The sequence below is a fragment of the Anabrus simplex genome, chromosome 1 (assembly GCF_040414725.1).
Source record: "Anabrus simplex isolate iqAnaSimp1 chromosome 1, ASM4041472v1, whole genome shotgun sequence".
Taxonomy (NCBI): domain Eukaryota; kingdom Metazoa; phylum Arthropoda; class Insecta; order Orthoptera; family Tettigoniidae; genus Anabrus; species Anabrus simplex.
Window position 1 is genome coordinate 979,962,846 of NC_090265.1, and position 26,452 is coordinate 979,989,297.

At 38.3% G+C, this 26,452-nt stretch overlaps 1 protein-coding gene across 1 annotated transcript in view; it reads right to left on the bottom strand.

Annotated features, from left to right (window-relative positions):
* sip1 (septin interacting protein 1) overlaps positions 1-26,452 on the bottom strand; it is a 122,201-nt gene that overhangs the window by 14,523 nt on the left and 81,226 nt on the right. The window contains exons 8-9 of the mRNA XM_067148890.2: positions 9,608-9,861; positions 7,477-7,673 (exon numbers count right to left, since the gene is read on the bottom strand). Coding sequence (XP_067004991.2) covers positions 7,477-7,673; positions 9,608-9,861 — 451 coding nt within the window. The remainder of the gene's footprint in view (positions 1-7,476; positions 7,674-9,607; positions 9,862-26,452) is intronic.

The following is a 26,452-nucleotide window of genomic DNA, read 5'->3' on the forward strand; positions in this document are numbered from 1 at the left end:
TGCTTGTTGTCTAGAGGGGTCCAAAATCCAGGTCAAAACGGCCCCTCATAATGGTACTTATTGCTAGTAAAGTAGAACCAAGATATTTCTTATGTTGCGGTACTAATCAAAAGTAGCGTGGACTCGCGGTGTTCCACACATTATGGTAGTACTCACAAGTACTTTAAGTCGCACAGGTAAAGCAGACCTATGGTGTTTCTCACATAATGGCGCCACTCAGATTCAACACAAACCCATGGTGTTCCTCACCTAGATGTACTAATCACAGGTGCCGGTATTTCCGTGGTGTTCCTCACATAGTGGGTACTAGTCACAGGCAATGAGAACGCACGGTCATATAATCACAGTCAACGCCCAGACCCATGGTGTTTCTCACATAAAGGTATTAATCACAGGCAATGTAAGCCCGTGGTGTTCCGCATGTAGTGGTACAAATCACAGGTACTGTAAACCCGCAGTGAACCCCTCTTTGCTGCTATTAATCACAAACCTATTGTGTACCTAACATAGTGGTACTACTTGCAAGTAAAGGTGACCCACGGTGTTCCCTGCGTGATGGTACTAATCACAAGTAGTTTCATGGTTCTAATACAATCATCCCTTGGTTGCCCCTTTTTGTTGCCTCTTAGGACAAGCAGGGGATACTGTGGGTGTATTTTTTGCCTGCGTCCCCCACCCACAGGGGGTAGCAAAATAAAGAGTGGAGATAAAAATGATGTACTAATTTATACCTTACTCTTTCTCATTTACATGATTCTGAATAATATACAAGTAACTAAATAGTTTTGACAATATATAGAGAGGATCTTTCTCATTTTGTATGATCCTGAATAATATATAAGTAAACAGTTTTGACAATATACAGAGTGGATATGAACTCTACAATAAATGGGACGTTTGCAGAGTGTTTTAATATACAGAACTATGGTCTCCATTGGCTTGTTACTGAGGATTTTGATGTGTTAGACATGTAATGTCTCTTGGACTGTTACAGATGGAATGGGATATTATAAATATATTACTCAACTGATTAATCAACCCTCTGACTACTGTCATATTACGTGCACAAGAACAGATAACCACAAATTATGAAACAAATTAGATGAGTAACACAACAACCCTCAGGCAAAATCCATATACGGTTATTGTTCCATATTAATTTTATACAAGTGTTTAACAAATTATTTATAGATCTTCAAGACAGTGATTTATATTTATTGAAGTATACTAACAGATCATAAGAATTTTCAAGTGTTGTGTTTGTACATCCTCAAGACAGTGACTTCTTTTAGTGTATGTTGAATACTGTATTAGATCAGAACTATTTTCAAGTATTATGCGATCTATTTTTGTTATATGTATGGCCAATTAGTTTTTTAAATGTTTTAAGACTTTATGGCTGATGATGGCCTAACATCAATAGACTGAAACTAGTACTATGATTAAAATAAATTGAAGTAATTTTACATTGTATTGATTAGGTGGATTACCTCATTATTCTAAAATAATCCATCATTGTCCCTAACATCATGTGAAAAACATGCCAGCGCCCTGCAATGTTGAAACCACATACACCTGCAAATTATCAGCAGTACATTTTCCAGCAACTGTGGGAGAACTGTTCAAGGAAAGTTTTGTAGAACACCCCATTCAGAGTTTCAGGAAATAAATTATGCCAAATCACACATTATTTACAATACCAGCTCATACATTCACAGTGAACGTCTGTTGATAGGTGCAATACACCAATGCATGCGAGTTTTTGTCGGCCTAGATATGGCTATTCTGACTCTGTGTATGATATCAAGGTAGGAAAATGGTGGTTGTCTGGACATTGCTGTAAGAACCAATTTGAAAATACCACTAGATGTGGAAAGTCCATTGGCTGCAATGTCAATGATTTAGGTGCAATTGCTGGTCGTGTAAGTTGTTAGAAATAGTTCCATGGCTTATATTCATATCTCGTGCAATCCAGCAACTCTAGTAGTAGGATTGTCATGAACTGAAGTTTTTTAAACATAACCATGTTTTAATGTTCTGATATACCGTGAATAGCTGGTATCTTGTATACTAACACATAAGGACCTAGTTTCTTGTAGGCACCAATTTACGGCTGAAAATGTGCTGTAAATGTGCTGTGATGAGGTTGGCCTCGCTATGGAAACAGCTCCTGATAGCGTTGTTGTGCAACTCTTTCATTGCGGCCTGTATAACTAGGGTATACACCAAGTGCATACTGGCGAACTCTGAAGTAAACTCTGTACCAAACCACTCACTACGTTTGACTAACACTGCAGGAAACAAAATCTGAGGCAGGACTGAATAGCTAAGGTGCAGTCTCAAGGCGAAGGGGAGGGAGGAGCATTTCACTGTGTGGTCACCAGCGAGTATCATGAGTCAATGGATGCATTCTGGTAACAAACACAACACACATTCCTTGTAAACAGCTAGAAAGGTTGTTTGGGCACTAAAACGGATGAAATGCACTTACACGGTAATGCTCCACTGGAGACCATTGGTTCATTATATCAAAACACTCAGCAAACATCCCTGAAAAATCCCTGAAAGTTTTTTAAACATAACCATGTTTTAATGTAAACTTTGTCTGTGACTGTGAATTCATTTGTTACAAAATAATTAATACTATTACCAGTCACAATTTTTATTAATTTGTATTTCAAACAATATTAAGCCTTAGCAGCAACTGTATATTTCTGAGACACCACGTATTTATAATTGATCCAACATAGATGTAAATATCCATAATGCACACAACCCTTATTCTTCAATGAAATACGTGTAGTATAATATTCTCTGAAAACAACTGTGTACCAAATAGAGCAACAAATCAATGTCACAAATACTAATATGTTTATTTTGATTAAATGGACATACCTTGTGGCAATAATGAGATATTTATATCTAAATCAGACCAATCCCCACCCCCTCCATGGTGCAACAGCTCCGAAGGGCCATGGCCTACCAAGTGACCGCCACTCAGCCCAAAGGCCTGCAGATTTTGAGGTGTCATGTGGTCAGCACGATGAATCCTCTCGCCCGTTATCTTGGCTTTCTAGACCAGGGCCGCCATCTCACTGTCAGATAGCTCCTCAATTGTAATCACATAGAGTGAGTGGACCTCAAACCAGCCCTCAGATGCAGGTAAAAATCCCTGACCTGGCTGAGAATCGAACCCGGGGCCTCAGGGAAAGAGGCAGGCACGCTACCCCTACACCGCGGGCCGGCCTAAATCAGACCAAACTTCCATGAGATGACTTAATTTATGTTCATAATTATCCATTTTACTTCTCTATTATTTGTATTTAGATTAGTTCAGGTTAAAGTAAATTTTCTTTAATTTCTTAGGAAAATTTGGACTTGTATATAACTTTACTGCAACTGATGTTAAGTATTAAGCCAGTTCAACATCCCTGCAGATAAGATGATCTCACTTTACCGACAGTCACAAGTTTATTACCAAAATCATCCCACGACTTCTTCTTGGATTCAACAACTATTTGTTTCACTCTGTTTCTTTCCTCTATGTACAATTCCCTATCTATCTGTCCTTGTTTGGAACCATCTCTGATATGCCTTCTTTTTATGTTTACAACCTATTCTCACTTTATCATTCCACCAAGATGTTTGATTTTTCCCATCTTTATACACAATTGTTCCTAGGTATTTCCTTGCTGTTTCTACTACAGCATTCCTGTATGCCACCTATTCTCTTTCTACATCCTGAACCTGCTTACTTTCCACTGTTTGGAACTTTTTACTAATCATATCCTTACTTCTGTCTAATTTCCTCATCCTGGAGATATTGTCCCCATATTCATCTGCTAACAGATTTCACTTTCTCTATGATAGACCTAGAGATAGATCAGATAGATGTGCATATCATAAGAAATTCCCCAGAATACCCACACATTCCTAACAGATTTCCTGAATTCAAAGTCGGTTATGATATGGTCTATTATACAGTAGATCTGGTGTCCCTACCCTTCCATGTGTAGCAGTGAATAGCCTTATGCTTGAAGAATGTATTTGTAACTGCTAATCCCATACTAGCACAGAAGTCCAGTAAACGCTTTCCATTCCTATTAGCTTCCATATCTTCCCCACATTGACAAATCACACTTTTGTATACTTTAGTTTGATTTTCAACCCTCACATTGAAATCGCCCATTTGCACTATCCTATTCTTGCTTTTGACCCTGACTATGATGTCACTCAATGCTTTATAAAACTTGTCAACTTCATCCTCATCTGCACCCTCACATGGCGAGTACACTGAGACAATTCTTGTCCTAATTCCTCCAACTGCCAAATCTACCGACATCATTCACTCATTTACATGCCTAACCAAAACTATGTTGCACGTATTCCTGATGAACAGTCCTACTCCACACTCTGCCCTTCCTTTTTTAACACCCGTCAAGTACACTTTATAATCTCCTATCTCTTCCTCGTTCTTCCCCTTACCCAAATATCATCAGCTCCTAACACATCCAGATGCATCCTATTTGCTGACTCAGCCAGTTCTAATTTCTTTCTTCCATAAGTCCCATTACTATTGATAGCTCCCTATCAAATTCCATTTAGTTTGCCAAGTTGTTTCCAAGGAGTCTCTTGCCTGTCAAATGGGAGTGGGACTCTGTTTGTGACTGGTAACAGTATTAATTATTTCTTAACCCTGAAAGTTTATTGGTAGAGTTTATATCCACCCTGTATATTTAACTTCATACTTCTCTTAAAAGACATCAGTTACAATTGTACAGACAAAACATTTCTTCACCGGTCATGAAAGTGACCATATGCTTCCTTTTTATAAACATGGCATCAACTTTCATCTTTTTATAGAACATTATTTGTTAAGCAAGAACTCTTACTACTACAATAAAAATTGATAAAGCAAGATTAAGGTCCAAATTAAGAGAATTAAAACAAGAGCCTTGTTACCAAGCGCAGTGGCCATGCATGTTAACAACCTGCGGCTATGGAGCCAAGCTCTGCATTCAGGGATACATGGGTTCGAACCCCACTGTCAGCTGACCTGAGAATGGTTTTCTGTGGTTTCCCATTTTCACTGCCAGGCAATGCCAGGGTAGTTCATATTCACAGGCCACAGCCGATTCCTTCCACTTCATTACCCAATTTCTTTCACTATCATTCATTTCATTTTCATGGTGTGGGTTACTGTCCTAGTTCGTGAATATTGGCAGAAAGTAGCTGGGGAGTTAGATAACTTTGCACATGCTATAAGATTGTCCCGTCAACAATGGGTACTACAGCTAGTCTGTACTAACATCACTCTAGATGGATCAAAGTTGGAACAAGTACATCACTTCTACGATCTTGGCAGTATAGTAACAACTGATAGCTAATCATTTTCAGAAATCACTAGTAGTGTACAGAATGGAACACAGTTTTATCATCTTGTGAGAAAACTTCTTTGAGACAAGCAAGTTCCATTAAAGTCAAAATTGCTCTACAGAAGCTTCTTTGTACCAGTTACCATACACAGTCTAGAAACCAGCATTCAAACCAATAGAAATATCAGCAAGCTACACACAGTGGAAATTAAGTTTTCAAGAACTACGATTCAGAAAACAAGAGGGGATAAAATAAGAAACGAGAAGATATGCAGTCTTTTCCAAGAGAAACAAAGTCTTAGTGAGATCTGTGTCAAAACCAGGCTGAAATAGCTTGGTCTTCTCAAAAGAACGGACCCACAAAGAACAGCTAGAGCGTAGTTTGAGAAGGAACTCAAAGGTAAAAGATCAAGAGGTCGGCCAAAGAAGAGAAGGATAGATCAGATTAGAAATGATCTAGCTGGGCAAGGTCTGAATTTGCAGCAGGTTAGGGAAGAAGACAACTACGTGGGCAGAATTAAGTGGAAAGTGCCCATTCACTGCATCCGAGAAACTGGACTTGATGATTCAAGATGATGAAGTTCTTTCCCATGATTTACACTTTCCCCCCATTTACACCAGTACTCCTTGGGTCCCTTGAAAAGTTTAAAAGAGGGGTGGTAATAATAATAACTTTTTTGCCCCAAAATCTCTCCCAAAATCTCTTCATCTTCCCGCTGTGGCTTTTCCTGCGATCTTTTGACCAGGTTTTGTTGGTGGTAGTGCTTAGATGATGTGTAAAGCGGTGACTGTCGACTAATTTTCTGGACTTAGATCTGTCTAATACAATGTTAGATGTGATGCCTCTTTGATGAATATCTTTTCAAACTTCAAGCAGCCAATTGTTTTTTTACTTTCATTGATAGGGCAAGGTTCAGAATTCTTTTGGTCAATTTCGGATTAGTCATTTTGAAAATATGTCCGTAAAATTTCAAATATCTTTTCCAAAATGTGTCTGAGATTTTATCTGAGTGTTGGGATAGGTCATGAAATTTCCTTATCAACCAGATTCTCCCTGTACATGCTGGTCCAAAAATTTTCCTTAAGACTTTTCTTTCTTGCTTTTCTACATCTCATCTTTAATCAATGATCTGCTCCCAGTGTTTCAGATGCACAGAGTGCTTCAGGCTTTATTACAGTGTTGTAATGCCTTAATTTTTCATTTTGGGATATTATTATTATTATTATTATTATTATTATTATTATTATTATTATTATTATTATTATTATTATTATTATTATTATTACTATTATTATTACGTGCCGCTATTGCTAACCTGGTGCAGCCCTTGTAAGGCAACCCTCATACGAGGCCGGGCGGCATCTGCTGTGTATGGTAAACTGCGTGGTGGAGGGTACTGTTGTATGTGGTGTACGAGTTGCAGGAATGTTACAGACGGCACAAACACCCACTCCCAAAACCAAAGGAATTAAGCGTTTAAGATTAAAATCCCTTGACCCAGATGGGAATCAAACCCAAGGTCCCGACGTCTGAAGGCTAGATGCTGACCACTCAGCCATGTAGCTGGACATGGAATAGAGCTGATGAGCATCTTATCTGGACAAGGACACAAAGAAAACAATGACAATTTATTGTTACTAATAAATTTCCTCCAAGGTTTTTAATTTTGTGTGGCTATTTCTAGCTGAGTGCAGCCCTTGTAAGGCTGATCCTCCGATGAGGGTGGGCGGCATCTGCCATATGTAGGTAACTGCGTGTTATTGTGGTGAAGGATCGTGTTATGTGTGGTGTGTGAGTTGCAGTGATGTTGGGGATGACACAAACACCCAGCTCCCGAGCCATTGGAATTAACCAATGAAGGTTAAAATCCCCGATCCGGCCAGGAATCAAACCTGGGACCCTCTGGACCAAAGGCCAGCACGCTAACCATTTAGCCATGGAGCTGGACCATTCAAGGTTGAAGAAAGAATCAATTACTCTATCAAGGTTGGAAAAAAGTTTCCCGAGTACTATTTTATAGATGCTAGTTTACAAACTTAGACTAATTTCTAAACATTTATGCAAGTTGAAAAAAGGTTTTGATATGTGTAGACAACTTACCCAGCAATGGTAACCATGGATGTATCCATGAATGAATTGGAACAGTATCAGTAAGTGGATTCCATTCTTCCACTTCATGTTGCATACGTGGTAAAACAAATTGCTCTCGGATGTTTTCCAGAATCCATGCTGGAATAACTGGAATCCAGTGCTCAATGAATTCAATGAGAGGCTCACACACACGGCAATTCCAATTGCTATGAGTAAAGATTTAAATTATAAAAACATTGCAAACATAGAAATATATTCTCACCAATCATTAGTAAAAATGTTTGCAGGTTAGAAAGGTTGAGAGGGAAATTAAATCACTGGGCAGTAAATATCTCTATCCTAACTTAGATGTATGTGGAAGCAGAGAAACCACACATTCAAGTCTAGTTCTATCAAAATGAAGGTATTGCTGGTGATTGGTGAGTTTTATGCAGGCAAAGATTTTGCAGAATCCATTGTGGAGAGAAGGGTCAAAGCCTAAGAAGGATATTTTTGTAACCATTCCAGGTTTCTTATTCCAAAGTCTGAATGAAGTATTCCTCCGAACAACAGATCCAGTTATTTGCACATTATTCAGAACAAACACTATACAACAAAGGCTGGAACGCAGAATTATCATGCGAGTTATGAACTTGGGAATGATTATCATAACGTTCCAAATCGATTAAACAAATAACAACAACTAGTCCCTGTGAACTATAAGACCGATTTAAATTCTCACAAACCAAATTTTGCTTTAGCACTAGAAGAGTGCAGACGAGCCAATACAATTAGACTCATGAAAAGGCTGTACTCTGTCTACCACTACTTTCTTCATACACTGTCTCTCTCCTAAATAATCCTAGCTATAGCTATGTTCCTTCTCACTTGTACAGTTCGTCTCTAATTCTCAGTTTTTTCACAAGGGCAGATATCAACATTCATTCAGGAGAGTGTCCTATAGAGATTTTCAGTCCTGATGTAGAATGTATGGAATAGGGAGAAAACTAAACATAAGGAAGGGGGAGAAAATTGCCAAAAGCTCTACTGCATTTAATCCTCAAAATCCATCCTTCCATGATTTTTAGAATGTATTCGACAGAGTGTTGTTATCCTTGCTTAATTTTCCATTTTTTACATTAAAAGTAGGTCAACATCCTTTTTTTCACTTGAACATTCATTCGGGCATCTTTGGTAATGATTCCACAAACAAAATATAGTCTACTGTACTTATATAATGTCTATAGAAAGAGTTGGAAAGAAGCGGCCGTGGCCATAACTAAGGGACAGCCCCAGCATTTGACTGGTGTGAAAATGGGAAACCACGGAAAACCATCTTCAGGGCTGCCGACAGTGGGATTCAAACCTACTATCTCCCGGATGCAAGCTCACAACCGCGCGCCCCTAACCACACGGCCAACTCGCCCGGTTTCTCGAGAGGAGTCCATGACTGAAGAGACTTTCAAAATTGGAGCTAAAGGAACTAGGGCTACAATGAAGTGTTCTTGACATTCTAGAGGAGTCATGGTTGAAATGGTTAGGTAAGCTAATGAGGATGGTATCAATTCAAACACCCAAAACCTACAGTATTTTGAAAGGCATCTGAAAAAGACCTAGAGGTAGACCAAGAGGCAGATGGATTAGATGCAAAATGGCAAAGCAAAAGGAGCCTAGAATGGAAGAAGTTACTGAAGACAAGTGGTGGCAGAACAGAAGATTATGAAAGAGACTTATTCATTCCCACACCCAACCGGCTGGAGTGAAAAACAGGTGATTATTACTATGATGACGATGATGATCTGTGATTCCATCCCTCATCCCTGTGATTATTTGCCTGTGAATACCGAGAGGTAAAAAGCGATAAATTACACAGATAAATAAAGTGAAAAGAAGTGTTTAAATGTGATAGATCTGTATCAGCATCTAGTATCCTTAGATCTATATCCTAACACTTTTGGTATTCCCTTTTTATTCAATATCCTCGTACAAACATATCATTAGAATAATTTACTAAAGAGGATATTTATGTCGGTATGTCTGTGGACAAATCTGTCAATTTTACTTCCTTCACAACAGAACAAAAATGTACAACTCCTAAGTCAACAACATGCCTTAATGATCAAAAGTAAAGATCTCAGGTTGCATAAACAATAAAGCTTACTTTATTGCTATTCTAACACTGGGCATCCAAGCTTCCCACACCAGCTTATGATAAGGATCTTGGGTAGAGGTTGTAGTCAAGGTTTGAGTTTGACCCATCTCCAATATATCCTTCCACTGTTTGAATAATGATATTGGTTCAAGTGGTTTCTCGAAGGGAGTCCATGACTGAAGTCTCTCTTTCAAAATTGGAGCTACAAGAACAGCTGCCAAGTCACCCAGTTCATACATGCGATACTCTTCATAATACTTTTCCTGGAAAGGAAAACATATCACTTGTGAATAACATAACACATAAATAACAGCACAGAGCCAATGTTACCATTTGAGGGTATTAAGAATGAATACCTCAAAACTGAGAGAAAACAGGTTTAAGTTTAATAAAACAAGTCAATGTCATCTTGGCAATTTGCATGAAAAAGACAATGGCTGCAAATGCTACAAGCTCTTATTATTACTCGTTTATGGCTAAAGAAAAGCTTTACATTATTGAAAATGCAGAGATTACTGGAAATCATACATTAGGAAGAAAGAACATCAGCAAAAGTTGCATTCACAACTGGCAAAAATGCAAAACTGGACTCCGAGAGACAATCACTAAGCACTGAGCATTTTGTGGTTTAAATGCAGAATCATGAATGAAAATAGGCAATACGAACGTGCAGTTACAAATGAAATGTGCTAATTAAAAGCTTTACCTATAGCCAGGGAACTAGGCACCACATACACAAAAACTCTTTTCACTGATACTTTTGGAAAGTGGGGTGGTTTTTTTTTAAACGTTATGTAAGGTGGTAGTTTTCATCCATCTCCAGTTATATACAATGTGAATACGCACCTTTGTTTTTCACTGCGAGCGAATCCAGAAGGCTGGATGGACAATGACCTTGTGACTGATTGGGTGAAGCATGTTTGGTAATATCATCCACGTATGATGCTAAATTTACTTAACATGTTGCTGTTGATCAGCTTTGGGACATACAGTATGACTCTAGAAGTACCACAAGTTGCAAATAGGGAAAATTGATTTAGTGATTATCCCTGGACACTTAACAACAGTTGTCCAACCACTGGATATATGTACAAATTGACTATTCAAAGTGGCACTGAACCAGCGATATAGGTTATGCAATGGATGGCCTATCTATGAGAGACACGAGTTCATGTTGAGTAGAAAAATCAAACAGCCGGATGTTACCTGGATTTGTGAGTGGATAAAATCTGCATAGGACTCCATTTCGTTACACTGGTGGAAAAATCCTTCAAGAAATGCAGGATCATGAATTTGAGTGATGGAACCGAAGACAACACTCTATGGGAAGATGGCGACAATAACAATGATTCTTCTGCCAGTGATGAAAGTGATGATGAATAGAGGTAAAAAGCTTGTAATTACTGACTGACAAATTTATTACACATTCTTACACTAAATTTTTAAAATATAACTCATATGTTTTTTGTGTGTTATTGTTGAATCCTCTTTGCTGTTACAACAGTCCAAAAATTATGACAAAGATGTAGACTGTGGTGCATTATTTTAAAACAAATTTATATTTTATGATTTTATGCAGGACTCATTTCTTGTAAACAGAACACACTTTTTAAAAATTTTAGAATTCTTTTAGAATTTGCATCTATTATTCAATGTTGTAGATTATTCACGTATATACAGAAATACTCTAGCCATTATACACCCTCTTATGTCAGATACACATCGAGTAATTTAACTACAGAGAGGAAGTTACCGAGGAGGATAGGAACACATGAAAGATTTAAACATAACGACAGATCAGTGTAGGTAGAAGGAGCAAGAAAGGAGAGAGAAAGAGAGAGAGAGAGAGAGAGACAGACACAGAGAGAAAGAAAGAAAAAAAAATAAAAGACAAGGATAAATAATGTACCTTTACAAAATACAGTCTCAAAATCTCAGTTCATCTCTTTCAGATTCTTTTCAGCCTCTAAAACCCACCTGGTGGCTGTGATTCTCAAGGCGTCATGTCATGTCTTTGCAATCTGATACCATGGCTAGCTGGTTCGAATCCTGTTGGTGGTAAAAAATATCACCAGTAGGGTAGGAGAGGTGGTGCTATACAATTTCTAATCAAAAAGAGCCTAGACTGCATACCTAAAGACTGGGTTCAATTCCAAACCTCTCCACAGTGTTAACATGGGAGTGAGGGCATATGACGCTGTTGATAGTAATTCGTCTACTGGATGGGGATATTATGTCTTCCCCTACTCCCCCCCACACCCCCCACTCAATCACGTACACCCACCCACACCCACACTTTCCACAGGCCACACAATGTCATCATCATCATCATCATCATTCTCTGAAGACCATTCTGGAGTCCCAGTTCCCTAGAAATTGAGAGGACTATGAGAGTGATATAAGAAGAGTGGGATAATAATAAAGCAGGACTAGTACAAGGAAGGGAGGTTCAACAGATGAAAGGTTTATTATACATAAGTAGAAGGCAAACATGTGCTAAAGTCACCAGGGTGTGGTTAACAAGCCTCCTCCACTCCTTTCTGTCCTTCCATCTTTCCTGCTCCTTTACTTCCACCAGCTTCTCTAATTTTCTTCCAAATCTGATCCATCCACCTTCTTCTTGGTCTTCCAACTGGTCTCTTTCTCTTTTCAATTCTCTTCTTGCTACCTGTTCTTTTCCCATTCTTTTTACATGTCCGAACCATCTCAGTCTTGCTTTCTGTATCTTCTGTACTAACGGTTCTATATTTAGCTCTTCTCTGATTTTCATATTTTGAATTCTATCTCTTCTTGTCTTTTAAACCGATGTTCTTAAAAATGTCATTTCTACTGCTTGGATCTTACTATCTTGTCTCTTATTAGTTACCAGCATTTCTAGTCCGTATGTTACAATTGGTTTGAAATACTGTTTATGTAATGTTAATTTTGTTCTCTTGGGTACTTTGTCATCCCATAAAAGCTCTCTGACATGATGATAAAATGTTGTACCCTTACTTAGTCTGTTATTAATTTCAGGGTTGATTTCATTACTTCCATTAATAATGCTACCCAGATATGTAAACTGTTCTACATTCTCCAACTGTTCTACATCTACATTATGTTCACTTGGCTTCTCTTTTTTCTCTTCAACAGTGCATGACTACAGTTTTTTTTTTACTAATTACCATTCCAAACTCCTTCAGATTTTCATTTCAAATGTCCAGTCTCCTTTGTACTTCCTTTTCTCCCTTTCCCCAAATCACAGCATCATTTGCAAATACCAAAGCATTCACTTCATCACTACTGAAAATCTGTTTTACAGGTTTTATGATTTAATCCATCAATATAATAAACAATAATGGTGACAGTGCTTGAGACCTTTGTTTATATAAAATGTTTCAGAGTCACCACTCCCCACTTGTACACTGCTTTTACTCTCATGATACAACATTTTTATCTTGTTAATTAATAATTTTGGTACATTCCTTTTCAGTAGGCATTCCCATACACGTTTTCTCGTAACTGTATCATAAGTTTTTTCCAAATCCCAAAATACGAATATGATTTCCTTGTTCCTTTCCAGATGTTTTTCCATTATCATTCGCACTATAAATATCAAGTCTATTGTTGATCTATTTGGTCTAAAACCATATTGTTCTTCCTCTGTGTTTCTATTATATCCCTCAGTCTTTTGTCTATGACTTTTTCCATTATTTTTAACCCATGTGATAATAGGGTTATACCTCTATAATCTTCACATTTCTTCCTATTTCCTTTTGTGAACAGTGGTGCAATGTTTCCTTGTTGCCAATCTTCAGGTATCCTTTCATCTTTCCATATGGCATTGAGGGCTCTGTATAGCCACTATAGTCAAATGCTTCCTGCTGCCTTAATCATATCAGCATTGAATTTGTCTTTTCCACTTGCTTTACCTTTGGTCATTGCTTTCAATGCCCTTTCAAGTTCCAACCATATTATCGGGTTCTCTTCTTTTTCTCCATCTATTATTTCCATTTTCTTATCTCCTCCTTCCTCCGAGCAGTCATTTTCATTATAAAGTTTTTCAAAATACTTTGCCATCACCTTCTGAAAACCCTTTTCATACTGTACTATGGATCCATCTTCCCTCTCTAATGCCTTGATTGTTTCTTGATTTATTCTTTTCGATTTTATTACTCTGTATAATAATTTCTGATTTCCTTGACTATCTTGCTCAATTTTGTTGGTAAACTCTCTCCAACATTTCTCCTTTTCTTCCTTGATACTCCACTTTACTTGTAGTTTCAATCTTTTGTATTCCACATGTATCCTTTCTACCTTATTCTCATCTCCCTGATACGTTTCTTACTTTTCCTTATCCATTTCTTTCTTCACCTTGTTCCTTTCTTTTCTTTTTTCTTTTTTTCATCTGTCACCACCGTGTCTCCTTTCCCTTAATCTTTGCTTCTGTTTTCCCGCATACCTCAATTGCTGCTTCCACAAATGTCTCTCTTAAACTGTCCCACTCTTCTTCTCCACTTCGCATTTCCAAGTTACGTAACTTCCTTTTTATACAATCTTGGAATGCAATTCTTTTATCCTCCTCCTCCAATCCCCAAATCCTGATCTTTGGTTTCTTCTTCAATACAATTTTAGGGATTTTCACTTGTTTTAATTCCACAATCAATAATCTATGATCAACTTCCATACTTTCACTGGGGATTATCTTCGTATTCATGACGTATCTTCCCCATTCTCGGTCTGTTGTTATACAATCGATGAGTGTTCCATACTGTCCATCTAAACTATATCGGCTGATCTTATGGCTATTCCTCTTCATAAACCATGTGTTCTTTATTATCAGGTTACCCGGGTGACTGGAGTGGGACATTGATGATGATGATGATGATGATGATAAGATAAACATCTAAGGATAAATAGAGGGTACAAGGAACCCAATGAATATTCTTCACCAATGTTTCTTGTATGAGGAATGAAGCTTTCTCTCATAGAAATAGCCTCAAATACTGATTCCCAGGGATTCTGGCCCCGAGGTTTAGGGGTAGTACAGTTATCTCTTACCAAGAGCACCAGGTTCAAGTCCCAGTCAGGTCAGGGTTTTTTACCTGCTTCTGAGGGCTGGTTTGAGGTTCTCTCAGACTATAAGAAGCTATCTGATGAGGTAGAGGTTTTGGCCTGGAAAGTCAAGAATAATGATCAAGAAGAATTGTCGCACTGACCTCACATCATCTAGTAATGTGCAGGCTTTCGGACTATGCAACAGTCTCTTGGTACGCCAAAGCCATCAGTGCTGTAATGCCATGGAAGTTTTGTTTGTTTGTTGATTTCTGGGCACTGATGAAACCAGGAACAAGCAAAAGGTTCATCAACAGTTTACAGTTTGTGCATTCTATGTTTTGACATTGTTTGAGTGCTGCAGACTGGTGGTTGAGAAAATGCAAATTAACGAGAGGCCAATCGCAGACAGCCATTCGTGAGTGCAGAGGAATTCCTCTACCCAGTGTTGCCACGCTGTTGTCAACTGTTGTTTTCAGTCACCACATGCTACCAGCTGTGCTTATTGTCTTCTGTTCTTTTGGTGGTCGGTGTGCTTTTATTTCACAGTGTTTTTATTATTGTTTAGTGATAACAACATGTGTAGTACATCTTAGTGTAGCATAAAATATATTAATTCTCAATTTAAATATATACTACATAGCTTTTGATCATTCCTCTTTTCATTGTCTTTGGGTTATCTTCAGCGCCCTTCATGTGAAATGATTTTATCCTGCCGACACCCAATCCTAGGAGCACAATTCCCAAGAAAAACAAGGCTTTTGGTCATGGGGATCCTCTCAGGAGTCAAACTCAAGGAATGTGCAATGTGAGGGAGTATTTTGAGAGGGAAAAAAGATAACGGGGTACTCTTAGTTGTTGCTCAAGCGGTTCAAAGAACAGCTGAAGCTAACAGGAGTACTGTAAACAAAAACACTTCACTGATGAAGAAGCATTGGGACCATACACACTTGAAATTCCAGGAAGAATAAAAATAGGTCTGAGTTCTCAATTTAAATATATAATACATAGCTTTCGATCAGTACTTATTTCATTGTCTTTGGGTTATCTTCAGCACCCTTCATGTGAAATGGTTTTATCCTGTCAACACCCAATCCTAGGAGCACAATTCCCAAGAAAAACAAGGCTTTCGGTACGCTTGATGAAAGGGGTCTCTTTCATGGATGTAAAATTTCACTGAAGAAGATAGTAAATACCATACAATCCCAAATACCAGCTGAACACTTTTTACAGAATTGGATTATTTTCAACAAGACGCTATCCATAGGCACATTTATTCCTATTACCACAGACCCTACTTGGAGAAGTTACTCCGGATGCTTGATGAAAGGGGTCTCTTTCATGGATGTAAAATTTCACTGAAGAAGATAGTAAATACCATATAATCCCAAATACCAGCTGAACACTTTATACAGAAATATTCCTCCTTAAATTCGGGTGCGGGTCATATTTAAGTCTTTCGTATCGTGATCTCATAATACATTGTTCTGAAGACGTGTCAATGTGGCAACAGCGGTTATGTGTCATGCGACTTGCCAACGGCTGAAATCTTGCTCCATCGCTCACTTCTACATTACAGGAACCACAGTGTGTGGCAATTGATTAATACTTCGTGTTCTGAGTGAAGAAGCATCAGTGGTAACAAATTATGAATTCAAAAAAGCGCTTGTGGTCATTTATTATGAGTGAGAAACTTAAAGTTGTATTGGAAGCTGAAACTATCGGAAATCATGCCGCCAGCAGAAAATATGATATTGATGAATCATGTATTCATGACTGGAGGAAGAAGGAAAAGTTATTAAAAAGTAACTGTGATCGTAGAACTTTCTGAGAGCAGATTGCACAGTTTCCTGAAATTAAAAATAGCTTTACAAACACGTGACAAAGACGTGAACTAGGTTATGGTGTATCAACTGAAATGTGTAAACTAAAATCATCAGAGATTGCAAGCCGTGGATGGATAAGGAACTTATACCAAAGAAAAGGATTGTGCATGCAAAGACGTACATCTATTTCACAACGTCTCCCTGCTGCCTACAAAGAAAAGTTGACAGCCTTTCAATGCCATGTTATTCATTTGCGGAATAAAAAATTCCTATTTGCTTTCTCAAATTAGAAATGCCGATCAGATGCCCGTTAATTTTCAAATGTCACTATACAATACGGTTCACAATAAGGATTCCAAAAGAGTTACTATTAGGGCAGGTGGTAATGTTTTGCATGTTAGCTGACGGAACCAAACTTCCTCCGTATGTGGTTCTGAAAAGAAAACATTTCCGAAAGGAAATTAGCCGTCTGGTATTTTCGGTCAAACACAAGAATCCGGCTGGATGGACAGTGAGCTAATTGAGGACTGGGTGAAGTGTGTTTGGCAATGTTGGCCGGGAGCTTTATTGCAGAAGAAGAGCCTGCTTGCACTCGAAAGTTATTAAGGGCATACTACAGACACCGCTGAGGAATTGATAAGTAAAGGAAAAAACTAATATGGCAATAATTCCAGGAGGGCTGGACTCTATGCTACAACTACTGGATGTTTGTGTGAACCGGCCTTTCAAAGCTGCATCGAAAAAGCTTGACAATACATCTCCAATGACTTGGTGAGAAAAGGTTTCAAGAAATGTGGAACTTCAAATTCTATGAATGGTAGTGAAGACGACTATGCATGGGAAGGCGACAGTGATCAAAGTTCCGATGGTGGTAGTTCTGATGACGTTGAATTGTAACTGATTTGTACTATCCACAAAAAAGCAGAGCATTATATAGGGCTAAATTATGGGGACTCAATAAAAAAAAAGGATACATTAAACCAAATCTATATATATAAAATAAGAGTTTTGTCTGTACATTGCTCAGAATTTAAAACAGATGGTATTTTTGTATCAGTCGTAGTGTTCTCCCCAGAAATTTTTGTCAGCCAGGTGGCAGGAATAAGTAGCCGGGTGGGGGAATACTACTTCAAAAATGATTGATAAAATTTCAACAAATAAATTGTTTATTCCCCTCTGGTTGATATAGGCAGGGCACATGCTTGGATTAACAATAATATTAGAGAGGTAAACATAAACTGCAAAAATGATTTCACTGTTATCACGAACAAGACAAGACAAAATAAAATATCTTTTTCTACCATTAAAAAATTGAAATTTACTTTTAGCATGCCTTTTAAAATGTTGATTCTTTTTTTCTTCTTTGAGGCCCAGTTGTCTGCAGCTCTTACATAATTGAATTCTGTTGAGTCTGGTCCCTCTAGTGAAATCAGCGTCAAATTGTTGAGTGTCCTCTGCTTCATACGATTCCTCAAACAGGTTTTAACTCTCTTCAAAGCTGAAAATCCCCTTTCACATTCAGCTGTGCTTACAGGTATGGACAGTCCAATAGCAGCAAGTCTTGCTAAATTTGGAAAAGATTTCATAATCTTGCATGTTGTTGCAAACTTCATCATTATTTGTTTAGGTCTTAATCCAATGTAGGACTCTCCTTGGAACATTTTTGATGCAACAGACCATTCCAGTTTAGTGCTATTGTAATTTATGACTGGAGGGCTTCCCATTTTAGAGTAGAAATGAAGCAACTCAGAAGCTTCTTGATCTTTTGCATTAAACACTCTTGAAAAGCAGGAAATGATGGGCATATCTGGAAATCTGTGTTCTAGATGTTGGATAACAGTATCTATGTACTTGTTATAAATTGTTGTCTTGAAGGTCACAACATCGACATCTGAATAAGTAATGTGAAAGTCTGACCATTCAACAGCAAGATGGTGATTGAGACTTTGAAAATGATTTCCTGGAGTGTCTTTCAATTGTAAGACGCTGAGTCTTGTGGCTTCTAAGATTGGCGCAATTTCTGTCAAGTCAATATCTTGAGTTTGCCAAGCTCTAGACAATGTGCACAGAAGAGGTAAGATATCTGAAAACATCATAATTGCAGCTAAGAAATTGTATGTCTTCACGCACTTGCTTAAGCCTTCAGCTGTAATATCATTCCTTTCAGTGGCCTCTCTTTTAAGTGCAGCAACAACACTCACCACAGATCTTCTTAGAGACTATACAGCAGAGTCATGACACAACCATCTAGTATCACTGGCCATTTTTAGTTTAATTTGAGGGCTGTCCATGATATTCTGGATTTCAGTTAAACCAGCCATCCTGACTGAGGAATTTTGAAAAAAAAAAAAAAAAAAAAGAGTTGTCTTAAAATGGCAATAAACTTCACTAGATAAGGCATTTCAGCTACTGCCTGGGCACTAGCAAGTGCCAATCTGTGGTTAATGCAGCGACAGTTTACCACGAGTCCTTTTGTTTTCTCTCTTAGCAGTGTTGCTACTCCCTTTTGCTTACCAATCATGACAGATGCCCCATCAGAACCTAGACCTATCAAATTACAAGTTTTTAACCCTAAATTTTCAAGGATTTCAGTTAGTTTATTTGTTATGGTGTCAGCTTTACCATCAATGATGTTGCAGGTTGACACAAAACTAACATTAAGCTCTTTTTCAAGTTGGTGGACATATTTTATGTACATAATGAGTTGCTTCAGTACAGAAATATCTGTAGTTTCATCACACAGAACACTGAAATAATCTGCTGAATGTATGTTCTTTAATATTTCACATCTAATTTCTGCAGCTATAACATCAAGTAACTCCTGCATTATATTTTCTGAAGTATAATTAGCATTATCACCAATATTAAGATGCTTTAGATATGTACAACCCATAGCCTCACAGTGTTTGAGCAATTTTCCCTATAATGTAGTGTGTGGTAGCTCATTTTTTGCCATCCAATACATTGATCTCAGGGCTCCAAGAAAAGCATCTCTCTGTAAATTGTTTAAAATAGAAACTCATTTTTCTATTTGCCCAAATCCAGTTTCTTCGAATGCACGTCTTTCACTTAAGTTTGAACAAGAATCGGTATGCAGTTTGCTTTGTTCATGGTCAACTAAACTCTCCTTTCGAAGTCTTGCACACGGTATAGTCACCCAAGTCACTTCCTTCTTTGTCGGTTTCTTCAATGAACATTTTATACATGTGGAACATAACATACAATTTTCTTTCACAACTAATCGCATAAATTGCTTAAACCAGTCATTGCTGATGTCGGATAAGCGGTGTTTAGAAGAATGTTTCACTTGTGGTTTTAAATTTTGAATACTTTCCACTTCACTAGATCAGCCGGCCTCAGCAATCAGTGTCTTTTTCGGAAATCTCTCCTGGTGTTGAATTACTTCTTTTACTAGGTTCTTTCTTTTAAAAAAACTTAGAAGAGTAGATGTTTGACTAGATTTCCTGTTCATTTTGAGAACACAAAATTTGGCGTTGAAAACACGAAGAAATGAAACGGGCAGTTCATTTAGGTAATTCCCGCCAAGAGATTGAAAATAATACCAATATTCGTGATGAATTAGAAATTAAAGCACAAATGGAAAACAATGGCATTAACAATAGTTAAAAATGTAATTAAATCGGAACTATAAGTCCATTGTTAGCAGTAGTAAATGTTAAAGAAACCAAAAGAACATCGAACAAATATATTTGCTTCGAAAACAATTAAGTTGGTGACACTGAACACTAACACATATTCTATAGATTCGTGTGTTTCATATTCGATTGCTGCCTAGCAAATGCGCAATACCAAATATTGTACTGAAGTAGTCGGTAAAAAGTTGTGATGAGCTAGCGATGGAGTGGACTCGAGAAAGTCATCTCGAGTTGAGTTATATGCTTAGAAATGGACACTGCCCCGGAATCAAGTCCATGGGAATACACGTCGGTATCTCTGACCGTTCGTAAAAATACTTGTAACAACAAAATTAGCAGGAATGAAATCGTGATATAACGAAGGAAGTGTGTTTAAAATAACACTTAATAATTCCAAGACAATGATATGGTTCAATACCGGTATATGTGAAGTACATACATTTCAAATCAAGAATAAAATAACGAACAAAACCCCAAACTTGGTTAAATCTTAACATACTATAATCTCAAATATTAGTGTGGTACTCGCCTTATCACTTCATGAAATTAAGTAATGAAGGACTGAATGTCAGTAATTTCTCTGTAGCTGCTAGTGATATTGTTGCCCGGCCGAGCGGCTCAGACTGTTGAGGAGCTGGCCTTCTGACCCCAACTTGGCAGGTTCGATCCTGGCTTAGTCCGGTAGTATTTGAATGAGCTCAAATATGTCAGCCTCGGTAGATTTACTGGCACGTAAAAGAACTCCTACCGGACACAATTCCGGCACCTAGGCGTCTCCGAAAACCGTCCAAAGTAGTTACTGGTATGTAAAGTCAACATTATTATTATTATTATCATCAGTATAACACAGTTAATGACTTCACCAAGGTGACTGGGAGGATGCCGGTACTAAGCATCACATTGGAATGCATGACTTTAACACGTTGAGTGCCGAGCCGATTGTTGCACACTATTCCATTGGTGCCAGGCATGTTTTTGAATTGCATTCCGCTGGTGCCAAAGCAATTGTACGCGTTGTAGTCTGTTTATATAATCTTGGGATGTATTTATATGATGTACTAAGTAAATTTTATCTCACCACACCATGGTCATGTGTGACGCCATATGGTGTCACATAAATTATTAGGAAAGATAAAATATAGCGTGACGCCATATGGTGTCACAGAATTTATTGACATGGAATGTGCAATACGAATTTCAAATACGGGATATTTATTTGCTAATTCAAATTAACGCAATATTTATGAAAACCTAGTAAAATGCAAAGCAAGTACTTATATTACATTACATATTGTTGATAACAGTTTTCTGATAACTCTAAACATTGAAAATATGCGTCTCGGCACGCCCGAGTTCTTGTTACTCGTCGTAATTTTTCAAACCTTATTGGGATCGTTGTTCAAACATCGTCCTTTGTACACTTGTTTCATGTGCTGTTTTCATATTTACGTTTTGCACATCTGATCGGGAAGTTAAGGGGAACGCGCTAACTATACGCTACCTGGCTGCTGGCGCAGCTCGACGCAGCCCGGTTGGTTCACGTCCGCTGCTTCGCTCCTCCCTACCTCTCCGCCACACCCCGATACTCCCGCGGCACTTCTAATTTTATGACTATTTATTTGTTCAATTTTGGCGTTTAAACTTGCGCAGGATACAGGCAGTTTTCACCTTAGCATTCTACTGTCTCCCACGAATATTCCTACCAAATTTCAACCGAATCCGAGTGTAACACATGTATGTGTTCCCTCGTAAAATTATTACCAATATCTTCCATTTTTTTATATTTTTGCACAACTATATAAATTGAGTGATAATACGTACGTAAACGAGGAATAAACAATGCCTGGCGCGCTTTCACCTGTGACAACGACCACAGGCCACTCAGTGGCTTCGGAAGAATACTATGGCGCCACATGGTGGCATACAGTAAAAATACATAGCTGGAATAGACCCTGAAGTTCGCCCTTCACGTAGTACCAATTTTACGCGCATAGATGTCACAGCTGATTATCTACGGCGCATCGCCTGAAACTCAACTGTGCCGCCATATGGCGTCACACCAACTCTGATTTCAAGAACGGTGTGCCGCCATATGGCGTCACGCCATCTCAAATTTGAAGACCACCGTGACGCCATATGGCGGCACGTGGCACCCAACGTGTTAATAATGCTGCTGCAACAGACAATCCTCTCCAATTGATTCGTAAATGTATTTCTATATTGAGAGAATGTAGTTAGATTTTTGTGTTTTAGAACGCTACTAATATATCACATCACTATCTCGTTCTTATAATGGCCATTCGACTGCAATAAAATTTCATAATGGTCTTTAACGATCCTAGCCAATATTATACGGTGTATCTTTTCCATTTGCATTGCATGGAATTTGTTATAATCGTTATTAATTCAAGTATTAACAGAGAATTTTGAACTTCTAGTGTTCTACTGCCGTTCATAATCGCGTATCATCGTGCTTGGCCTCTCCGTTGCTGTGGAGTGCCGTGCGGGTTTGTGACGTCATACAGAATCGAGACGAGAGCTCGCATGCTATTCCACAGTGATCCAAGAGCAGCTCACGCACAACGCTACGTGATAGTGAAGCAAAACACTTACACACCAATGTAATTATGCTGACAACAATTAATTTTTATCATTTAAATAAACAGTTTTACAGTATTTATATTTTAATTCGAAACAACCAATGACTCAACTGCGTGTTCATATTATGTAACTAGCACACATCTAGGTTATGTCAGCCGGGTGGTCTGTAAAAACAGCCGGGCGGTGCACCCATTAAAAAGGTCCTGGGGAGAACACTGAGTCGTGCCCACAGTAACAAGGAAATGCACTTTTTACTTTTCCGTAATTTCTGTCTGTCTGTATTGAACCGTTCTGTTCATGGCCCATTAGACATGATATGAAGGTAATTAGAGTATGCAGATGAGACCACATAGGATTGGTATAAGGTTATATAATAGGGTGCAAAATAACACAATAGTGCGCACTTTTGAAGGCATCATAGCGTCAGTTTTAGGGTGTAGTTCACAGCCAGACAAAGAGGGAGATGAAGCCAAGCCAACCACTTCACTTCAAGGGTTCTGATGCCAGCATCTCTGCAAGAAACAGCGAGAGAATTCAGGCTGGAGGGAAATAAAACTTGAGAGATATCTCCGTCCACAGAAGGAATATAGAGATTATAAAATGATAGAATTAATAAGGGCAATTTTCTGAGTAATTTGATATGCCTCATGAAGCTAATCATCATCTCTGTGAATTAATTGGCATTTGTCTCAAGTACCATCAGAAAAATTCCAGCCCGCGAGAGGAACTCAAGTGGCCAACGCGGGGAGAACTTCGCGTGGCATGGACTAGTCACTCAAATACATACTGCGCTGATGGGACGTGGAGATCATTCTCTGTACTCAATGCTGTCTGTGAGGTGTATCCCATGTGTCAAACGCTCTTTGGTAGAACAAAGCATTTATCTTTGTGATTTGAAGTTAGAGAACTTTCTTTGTCTGCGTGGCAAGCGAATAGCAAATATCATAAATGTACATTTTAAATTTGAACAGTGAGTTGAATAAGATGATTTCAGTTAGATACATTTTCTTTGCCATAATTATTCTAGGAATAATTAAGTACACAATAGTCTGACACTAACTTGTTCTAAGTTGGTGTAGGCTCGGAGTGAACAGATTAAATTCAATTGCCTCAGGATAATCTACTTCACATAGGCAGATAGTGGTTACAGAAACATTAGGCAATTAATTTTTATAAACGCCGTGAAAGTAAATAATGTTAATTTGTGTGATTTAAGTGTAAGAAGGTTGAAGCCAGAACTTTATTTGTACGTGGAGTCTGTGTGCGATGTTACACGAATACCAGTTTCCATTTTAGGCAAATAGCTACAAGGAGTGCATTAGAATGCGAGATAAGGACACGCACAATCTAACTAGTTACGTATAATAACACTGCATTTCCTTACAGTTGTCTAAAGTCACAAGTATTAGCCTGCCAGTGCTAATCTATCACGGCGCGTGCCTGGAGAAGGAGCAAGTTAACGTGGACATCAGTCGCAGAGGAGAGACGAAGATCCAGTACCGAGTGTCGGTGGTCATCACGTCCGGTCGAGGCGTCATTAGTAGCTAGGAGACGAAGATCCAGTACCGAGTGGCAGTAGTCATCACGTCCAATCGAGGCATCAGTACGAGGTTCCAGTACTATGGTACTATGGTGATGTCGCTGGGATCGAGTCAAGGACTGATGCTTTCTGCTACCAAGTAACATGGGTTACTAAAGTTGATGTCCGCCATGGAGTATCATTAAGTATAGCCACTAATGAAGGTCAGACAGATTTTAACTTATAAGCATGAGCTAGGGGTAGGATAGTTTCGCAAATATGTAGAAATAATTAAACGCCCTTCAGGTGAATGTGTTATGATCATTTTAATGCCCTTCAGGCAAATATGTAAATATAGTTTACACTCAGGACAGGCATGTAAGACTACTGTAGCTTATTTGTTTGCATGCTATATTCATTGATTATAGTTTCGTTTGTTTCTTTATTGCTGTACATAAAGTTGTCATTCAGTTGAAGAAGGGGTTGTTTATAAGATCGTCAATAGATGGACTTGCACAGTCTAGAAAATTTTATATAGGCAGACCTTGTGCCTTAGGCATTAGTTAGAAATGCATGGGCATGTTTAGAGATAAGATTTCTTGGGTTGCCAGCTGTAGAAGCTGTAAGATCATCACGATAGTTCCTTTAATGCATCTTCAGGCAATTAGCAGGAGTCGAACGGCCGTACATTCATGCAGAAAGTAAAGCACAGGTGAGATGAATATGTGTGATCAGCCCAGTGATAATAAGATAGAATGAGCCCTAATTTGTGCGAATAATGCAAGAATATGCGTATTAATATGGTATATAATTGCTTGTATTAAGCTTTGTTGTTGAGAATATGTGCATGCAGGAAAATGCACTAGAAATAAGAGTTATGAATGCTTTAAAGTTGAGCTCTACTGATGAATAGATTTGCATGCTGGGATGTGCACAATAAGTTATATGAATAAGAGTGACAGTTTCACATCAAATAATGTTAGTGAGAGGGCATAGTAATTAAGTCACTTTGGAAGGGCCTGTATTTGTAAGAATGGAGTCTTGCCGTTACCCCTCCTACTAACCCACCAGCTGGGTCGTAAATCACTTGTGGAATGCATGATGGCTGCAAGACGAACGTTGTCATCTGCCTGACCTTGCTAAGGGGAGTGTGTTCTGACGTCATTTTGTTTGGGGTAGCTCGTTCTTTCACCAAGCAGACAAGAAGGTCATCGTCTTCGCCACGAGTTTTAACCTGATTTCCACACGCTTTTAGAAGTGAAAAATGTATGCCGTTTTCTTTGTATTTTAAATTACAGGAATGTGGAGATCCCGTACTACTCTGAGCATTATTAATTGATTGTTTAGCATTGTGATTTAATTTGAGGTATTGCATGTCTTCCAGACGAGTCATGGGTTTATGTCTCGGACATAAAGCATCGAGATTTGCATGTCTGGTGTTAAGTTCTTGTTTATTGTTTAAAATGTCCTGCAGTGTAATGTAAATATTTATAACTACAGGGTAATTGTTAGGATAGTGTGTGCGAAGTAATCCCCCTCACATTTTCTTTTAATTTTGAGTTTAGAAACCAGACCTTTATAGAATCTGTCTGCACCTAGACAAAACAAGATGAAAACATAGTCAGCAAACCGATCTGATGATGAAGAGATAGGTTTTCCCTTGCTGGAGCGCTGGCAGTTATCGAGGATGCCACTTCATGGCTTTTCAATTTGTTGTATGTCAATGATGAATCAATGTAATGCCATCGCCAGTTTTAACACATGTGAAATTTCATCTCTCAATTTGTAAATAAAATTTGTTATTTGATTTTTGTATCTATGGGCAACTCACATTATTTAAATTAGGTGGAGGCAATTTAAACCTGAATTATCCTTTCCTCTTCAATTTAATTCATCAACGCCCTTATTTCACCCACGTTTTATGCCGGCTGAGTTGTCTGGAGCTGTAGAAGAGGAATTCAGGAGTTCAGGTAAGCTATTTGCCAGGGTTTACACACTGTTTAGGTGGGTAAGTTTCTCCACTATAGTAGATCTGGTTTGTTCTCAGCGTCAGTTTGATTGTAATCAGATCGCTATAGGGCACATAGTTAAAATGGCGCTGCCAATGTGGGCCCGATAATAAAGTAAAAGAGGGCCAGCCAACTTTATAGCCATTGCCGTGTATAGTTAAAATTGTTGAGGCCAAAGCGAGGCCCAATATTAACGTAAAAAGGGCTAG